At 52.2% G+C, this 7,750-nt stretch overlaps 1 protein-coding gene across 1 annotated transcript; it reads right to left on the bottom strand.

Annotated features, from left to right (window-relative positions):
• Positions 1 to 690: 690 nt before the first annotated feature.
• IL1RN (interleukin 1 receptor antagonist) lies at positions 691 to 6,012 on the bottom strand. The gene is made up of 4 exons (XM_007446020.1): positions 5,876 to 6,012; positions 3,340 to 3,428; positions 2,118 to 2,230; positions 691 to 906 (listed from the first exon to the last, which is right to left on the bottom strand). The coding sequence occupies exons 1-4, from the start codon at positions 5,989 to 5,991 to the stop codon at positions 691 to 693; spliced, it is 534 nt and encodes a 177-aa protein (XP_007446082.1). The 5' UTR covers positions 5,992 to 6,012.
• Between the last annotated feature and the right edge of the window lie 1,738 nt (positions 6,013 to 7,750).

The following is a 7,750-nucleotide window of genomic DNA, read 5'->3' as shown; positions in this document are numbered from 1 at the left end:
GGTCTAGACTTATAGGAACGTTCCAGAAAGAAAAACACTAGGGAACCAACCTAGTCCACTAACTTTTCATTATTACAGGTCAGGGCATCACAAAAACAAGAAAGACAAAGAGGAAAAGCTATCACCTCCTTTCACCATCATTTCCTAAAAAGGGGGATATTTTAATCTTCCACCCCCTTCCAGAAAGGACATCATCTCCAAATAAAGGACTCTCTCTCAAAGCTGGCTTAATGAAAAAAAAAATACCAGGAAACGCTTGTTTTCCACAGAGCCTAAAACTCTTGCCCCTGGAAAAGCACCAGTTTGCAAAGAGCGGAATGGGAGCCCCTTGGGGGGAGGTCAGCGAGTGGCCTGCGGGGTCTGGGGCCTGGAAGGGAGGTGAGGGAGGGGCTGGGGCTGGCCAGGGCACCTGGACTTTACCCTGAAGGTACAGGCGACCCTGAGGGCTTTGATCGGGGTCGTGATCCCATGTGCATTTTAGAAAGACCTGGCGGAGGCCTCGTGGAGGCTGGGTAAGTAGAGGAGGCTGTTCCCAGGGCTCTCTCCTTCCGAGGACCCCCACCCCCGGCCAAGGCTGCCCTGCTGAGCGCTCACTGCAACCATGGTGAGCCCCCGGGCGGGAGGGAGAGGCATCTCTGGAGTCATGGATGTGCTGGGAGCGGGGTGGGCAAGGGATGCTGAACAGCACCGCTACTGGTCCTGCTGGAAGTAGAACTTGGTGACCTGGACAGCATCTTTAGGCGTATTGGTGAGGCCCACGGGCTGGTCGGTCTCCAGCGCGGTACAGAGGAACCAGCCGGGGCAGGCGGCCGACTCGAAGCTGGTGGTGGGCCCGCTGTCGAAGCGGATGAAGGCGAAGCGTTTGTCCTCCTCCTTGCTGCTGTTCAGGTCAGTGATGTTTACCGGCTGGGGGCCAAGGGAAGAGCAGAGAGGTCCTTGCACCCCAGCCCCCAGGACCTGGCCCCGTGACTGCCCACGGAGAAATGCTGGCCCAAAGACCATGGCAGGACACCCAGTGTCCCAGGTCTTGTGACACAAGGAGGCTGCCCCACGGTTACACCTTGATTTGGGGAAATCTGGTCACTCCAGCCCTCGGCCAATATGTTTGGGAAACACATGGCACCATCAGCAGAGGCCAAGGCCTGTGGAGGCTGGTTGTCTGCCGTGTCTGCACCTCCAAGAGAAGGGGCAGTGGACAAGGTGGGCAGGGTATTGCAGTCCATGCGAGACGTTGCACACATTATCGTGGTCACTCCAACGCCACACAGAGCAGGCAGCCCCGCTCCAATAAAGTGCCTGTCCACTAGCAGACAGAAGGGACAGTGCCATAGCTACGGCCACTCACAATCTGAGTTAAGATTTTGTCCAACAATCCCCCGATACAAAGCTCTCTTTTCTCAGGGCTGGTAGCCCATTGATACTGCACAGGGGATTTCCCTAGTGCCCTAATGGTTAGGATTCCGGGCTTTCACTGCCATGGCTCCGGTTCAATCCCAGGTCCGGGAACTGAGATCCTGCAAGCCGCACGGCATGCCCCCCACCCCGCAACCGCAAAAATAAGAAATATTGCACGGGAGTACAGGGTCTTGGATGGGATGCCAGCTCATGGGTTTGAGTAGATAAGTGTTGGAAGAGAATGGTCCCAAAGGTTGGCTTTACTGAAAGAGGGCAAGTCCAAGTGGGTTGGGGACCCTTGGGCAAGAGAGCAGCATACAGAGACTGAGGTCCCTAAAGGAGCCATGCCTCCTGGTACCCACACCCTGTTAGTTCCCTCCCTCGTTGAGGCTAGGCTTAGCCACCTGACTGGCTTTGGTTAATGGGACATTAGTGGTATGATACAAGCAGAAGTTTAATAAGCGTTTGCACATTGAGGCTTGTCTTTTTGGAGTAATCCGTCTTGGAAGCCAGCACTCATGTCATAAGGAAGCTCAAGCTGGCAGCTGAACTCAGAGAGACCCCGTGGGAAGAGAGCCTGGAGGACGGACCCCAGCTATACCACGTGGCACAGAACTACCCAGCTGATCCTACTCAACCCACAGAATCATGAGAAAGAACCCATTGTGCTTGTTTTAAGCCACCGAGTTTGAGGTGCTCGTTAATCTGAGACGGGTCCTTACCTCCAACCCGAGCTTGATCTCATTACCAGACTTGACACAGGCCAGGCACAGCTTCCCCTCATGGATCCCCAGGAACATAGCATGCGGCTCGATGGGCACCACATCTATCTTCTCTGGGGAAGAACAAAGGGGAGGCACAGATGACGAAGACACAGCAGGCTGGACTCTCCCTGGGGATTCTTCCAGCCCCTTAAGTAAAACCCCAAGGTCAGAAGGACAGCAAGGGCCCCCGTTCCTGGTCTGCATCCAAACAGAAGATCAAACCAAGCACGCTAGCTAGCTACTCCTCAAGGTCCAAGGCACCTAGAGTCTGCTCCAGGTGACTTCCATCCTTCCCTCCCTTCCCCAGGACCCCTGAGCTCTAGGTCAACAGGTGTGCTGCCCATGGGCAGGGAGAACAGCACACGAGGTCAGCACACGAGGGGCCCCGGGGCTTGGTCCACAGAAGCCTGGGTGACTTTGAACCCGCCTCTTCCCCTCGGTGGTCTCCGTGCCCTCGTGAGGGAGTGAACATCTCAGCCTCTCTGTGTTTAGAGTCCTCATTAGGAGAATTACCAAAAGGACAGGAAAGGTGGGTCTCACACCCTTTAGGAGTGAGACGGGGACAGAGAACAAGGGGATGGGGATAATGCCATCCTACGACCCCAAGCCAGACAACAGGGACGTGAAAACAGCCTAGAGGGCTGGTGCTGAAAGAATCCCACATCCCATCATCCAACTGCTCCTCTTTTACTAAAGGGAAAACTGAGGAACAGAGTGGGTGAAACTTGTTCAAGTTCATCCAGTTTGACATGGATCTGGAACATGACTAAATGTGGTGTCCATGATTAAGGGACATAAAGCAGCCTTGTTGATGGTTTATTACTTCTGGGTGGGAGTGAGCGTTTGATCACACAGGAACACGGGGGCTTTCTAGGCACCAGAGGAAGGAAAGGGCTGAGCTGGCCTCCTGGGCCAAAGCTCCCCCCAGGTGTGGCCCTGGGACCACGGTGCCTGTAGGTGGTGGCTCCCAACCTAGACTCCGCCCATCTCTGCCTTCTTGAGGCTGTCCTTGTACGTGTCCTTCAGTGGCCAGGCCTCTCCAGCTTCAAACTCGGCCACAAAGAACCAGCAGCGTTTAGGACATCACACCTAAAGTTCCCAAGGTTGGGCCACAAGGCTGCAAACCCCAGGCAATGTGACCAGTGCCCACATCACATTGGCCTTCCTTGCAACCACTCACCTTCCAATTTAGTATTTGGTCCTTGCAAGTATCCAGCAACTAGCTGGTTATTTCTCAGGTAGAAGGTCTTCTGGTTGACATCCCAGATTCTGAAAAGCAGAAGGATCTAGCTGTAGTGGACAGTTTCTATGTGCCCAGCCCCTTCCTGTGTCCCCCAGACTGTGCGGAATCTGCGTCCTACTTTCTGCCTGGGGTGTAGAATTTAACACACCCATATCATGGATGTGGAGACTGAGCTCAACACTGGTTAAAAGAGTGGATATAGGGCTTCCCTGGTGGCGCAGTGGTTGAGAGTCCGCCTGCCGATGCAGGGGACGTGGGATCGTGCCCCGGTCCGGGAGGATCCCACATGCCGCAGAGCAGCTGGGCCCGTGGGCCATGGCCGCTGAGCCTGCGCGTCCGGAGCCTGTGCTCCGCAACGGGAGAGGCCACAACAGTGAGAGGCCCGCGGACCGCACAAAAAAAAAAAAAAAAAAAAAGAGTGGATATATGTATTTGTATAACTGATTCACTTTGCTGTACACCTGAAACTAATACAACATTGTAAATCAACTATACTCCAATAAAAATTTCAAAAGTAAAATGGAATATTCAACAAAAAATAAAATAAGTAACAACTTAAAAATATTTTAAATAAGAAATATATTTTGAATATGAAAAAAACCAAAAGAGGCCCAACCCCCACAGCTGGTGAGCTGTGCGCCTGCATTCTACCCCTCGATTTTTTTTTTTTTTTTTTTTGGCGGTCCGCGGGCCTCTCACTGTTGTGGCCCCTCCCGTTGCGGAGCACAGGCTCCGGACGCGCAGGCTCAGCGGCCATGGCCCACGGGCCCACGGGCCCAGCCGCTCCGCGGCATGTGGGATCCTCCCGGACCGGGGCACGAACCCGTGTCCCCTGCATCCGCAGGCGGACTCCCAGCCACTGCGCCACCTGGGAAGCCCCTACCCCCTCTCTTTGCCTTGCTCCTTATGCTCAAGTTCTCAGGGCAGCCACCTTCTACTTCAGCAAAGCAGGCTCTAGGGTAACACCATCGACAGAACTTCGTGGGTGCAGAAATGTTCTATGTCTGCACCATCCAATATGGTAGCCACCAGCCACATGCAGCTATTGAGCTCTTGAAACGTAGTGCGACCAAGGATCTGGATTTTTTATTTTCTTCTCTTTTTATGAATTTAAATGTAAATTTTAAGATTCATCCAAGACTAGTGGCCCACACGGCACAGGGTTAGAAGTTTCGAGGGTCAGAGCCCCTTGCAGCTAACTCCCTCCAAGCCTTAGACCGTGGAGGTCTGTCCCCAGAGCCTGTCTTCTATTGGCCAGTGGCCTGTTCTGGGTCTGGCAGGGGCCGCTGTCCCCAGGGACAAGTCAGCTTCCCCACCAGCTCACCCCATGGCCTGTTTCTGGCTTCCAGCTTTTTCTTCTTGGTGAAGGACCCCTCCGGCTGAGAGCAGGGCTTGCAGTGGTGAGATGCAGTAAACAGAGCCCCAGCCGCGACGCGGACCCTCTACTCCCTGCCGCCCACCTGCGTGACCTTGGACCTGTGCTTCATCTCCTCACCTGTGAAAGGGGGCTAGCAACACCCACCTCAGCAGGTGGCTGTGACGAGCCCCTGAGCCCAATGAGAGGGGGTCAGGCAAACTGTAAAATTCCTGGCACGAGTGAGCATTTGACCCTTTGTGATTATTCTTAGTTCCTGGATGAGCTGAATCCCATCTGAAGGGATTAAACATCCCTGGAGCATCTCCTAGAGCTCCCAGCCTATGGGAGGAGACAGAGGCAGAGCCCTGGGGGAGGGACTTCTCTGGAACACACACAGGCACGCAGAGTCCCAGCCGGTAGAAGGCAAGAGAAACTCAGAGTTGGAGGGTGAGATCACCCCGACATGTCCTGGGACATCATGGCCCAGAAGCCGCGCTCAGACAGTGTTCTGTTTTTATCAGCATCACAGCCTGCTATTTTTACAGCCAGGGATGATGACATCTCACAAAGTCCCTGACCCAATTTTTAATAATCGTAATGGTTGCCAGGCACTTTACTGCTCACAAAACATCGTCACGCTGTTATCCGTGCATTTGACCTTCACGTCAACCCTGTAGTGCAGGCAGGGTTAGCATTAACCCCATGTCACAGATGGGGAAACTGAGGTCCCAGGGGAGCAGGACCCTCTGATATATCAACACAGACAGGCACTGTTAACAGCCTGGAACTCTGGGCTGTGCCCTGCCCACAGCGCCCCTCTCTGCCTCTTTGCCTGGCATGCTGTGCCAGGCCCAAACCCCAGCGTGGCTCCTGGGCACGTGTCTGTCACCAAGTTGCCAGGGTCTCTGGTAAAGTCCGCCAGGCCTCCAGCCAAGCTTCGCACATTTGGGATACTTTGAAATACAAGTCCCGAAGACCACGGATGTGGCAGCCTCTTACTTGAATAACGAGCATCCCTTTCCAGCCCAAACCTCATGGAGCTTGGCAGCCACAGACGGCTCTGTTCTGTCTCCATTTTTGACCCGTCCAGCCCCACCTCCTCTGGGTCGGCCTTACCTGAAGGCTTGCATCTCGCAGGGTCTCTTTCCCAGGGGGTGGCAGGCTGTCTCTGAATGGAACAGGAAAAGGAGAAGAGAGATTAGGTAACCGTGGTGACACCTGCAGACTTCCATCCTGTGACCACAAGGCAATGGGAGACTGCCATTTCAGACCCAGAGGAGCTGCTTATAAAGAAAATAGTCCCTCACCAAGACCAGGCTGCGGCCACCCTGTCCCACTGTGAGAAACGGAAACGCCCTCACATTTTCAAAACGAGAAACCTTGCTGTTGTCACTTTCAGTCCTGCTGAGTGTCGCAATGGGATGTTGTAACTCATTCCCTCCCCTTTTCCTCTGTGCAATTTCCCCAAAATTGAGATTTTTATTTTCCCCTCACCGAGTTCCTGGGAATAAGAGCACACTGAAAACCAAAGCCCTTCATCTGCCCGACAGGTATCCTGAGACTTTGCAAAAACAGATTTGAGTAGAAATATCCCCCTTTCCTAAGAAGTCGAGTGGCAGGGCTCCCAGCACCCGTGACAGACTCAGGTCACTTTGTGTTCTTTGAAGGTGGGACAGCCTTGCTGGACTCTGGACCAGGGACTGGCAAACATTCTGTCAAGGACCAAATAGCAAACATTTTAGAATTTGCGGGGCCGTACGTCATTATTACCCAACTCGGCTGTCGTAGCTGAAAAGCAGCATTTGGACAATCTGTAAACCAACAAGCTAATTTAATTGTGCTCCAATACAACTTTATTTACAAAAAACAGGTGGTGGCTGGATTTGGCCTGAAGTTTGCTGCCCCCTGCTTTAGAGTAAACTTCCTGAGAGGGGCTTTGAAACCAACCCTATTCCTGTTACCGACCTCTTTGAAGTTATGGTCTCGGGAAAATGGGGTGAACTCAGCGTGGGACGGAAATGAATCCAAAATCTACCTCTAGCACTTGCCGTTTGCCGCCTGTGTGGCCTGGAACAAGTCACTTATGTGGGTCTCTGCTTCTCTCTCCTCACGCTCAGAATGAGGTTGATTATGTCATTCTCATAGGTACAAGGACAGAAGGACGGAAGGAAGGGAGGAAGGAAGGTTGGTTGGAAGGCAAAAGTTCTGGCTCATAGTGGGCACTAAGAAACATTAACTTCCTTTCTTACTACATTCTAGACAGTTAGGAAAAAAGAAAGTATATTCCTATTAATGGACAGAAAAGAGGTGAAGCGGACCCTACATGATCTAAATGGTAGGAGAATGTAACGCTAGTGCAGAAGCGCAGACTGTACCTTTGAGAACTGGATGGGCACTCAGCATCATTCTACCTCACCCCAGCACTGTTTCTGAAGAAGACCCAGAAAGACCCAGAGAGGGGAGGGCACCTGCCCAAGGTCACACAGCTCTTCCATGGCAAAGGTGTAGCCAGAAATCCAGGTCTCCTGACTCCCACCCAGGGGTCTCCTATTACAGCAGCAGATCTTGAGGAGTCTGACTTTATTTTCAACCAACCAATCAGAGGCTGTGTCCAAATGAGGGTAAAATCTGTCAGGGAGGTAGGGTACACCGCATATTTGAAAGTTACTAAGAGAGTGGATCTTAAAAGTTCTCATCACAAGCAAAAAAAATAATTGTATAACCATGTTGTACATCTGAAACTCACGTAATGTAATATGCCAATTATACCTCGATAAAAAAAAATTTTTAAGAGGAAATTTGCAAATGAATTTCTCAGATCATTAATGAGCTCCTCTTCCAGAGCAAATGAAACATTTCTGCAAAAATTATCACCTCCCTGAGTAGGACAAAACTGCACACAGGCACATCCCCTGCTCTGTTCTCACAAGCTATGTGACCTTGAGGGCTCCTACTCACCTTTGAAACACATGTAAGAAATAATGGCTACCT

The sequence above is a fragment of the Lipotes vexillifer genome, unplaced genomic scaffold (genome assembly GCF_000442215.2).
Source record: "Lipotes vexillifer unplaced genomic scaffold, Lipotes_vexillifer_v1.1 scaffold1275, whole genome shotgun sequence".
NCBI lineage: Eukaryota > Metazoa > Chordata > Mammalia > Artiodactyla > Lipotidae > Lipotes > Lipotes vexillifer.
The sequence above is the reverse complement of the archived record's forward strand: the minus strand, read 5'-3'. Positions and strand labels throughout refer to the sequence as shown.

Coding starts and splice junctions, on each gene's coding strand:
- IL1RN (XM_007446020.1), bottom strand. CDS start 5,991: ATGGAAGTCTGCAGGTGTCACCACGGTTACCTAATCTCTCTTCTCCTT. Junction 3,429..5,875: donor TGCGAGATGCAAGCCTTCAG/GTAAGGCCGACC, acceptor TCTGCTTTTCAG/AATCTGGGATGTCAACCAGA. Junction 2,231..3,339: donor ACCAAATACTAAATTGGAAG/GTGAGTGGTTGC, acceptor GTTCTTCCCCAG/AGAAGATAGATGTGGTGCCC.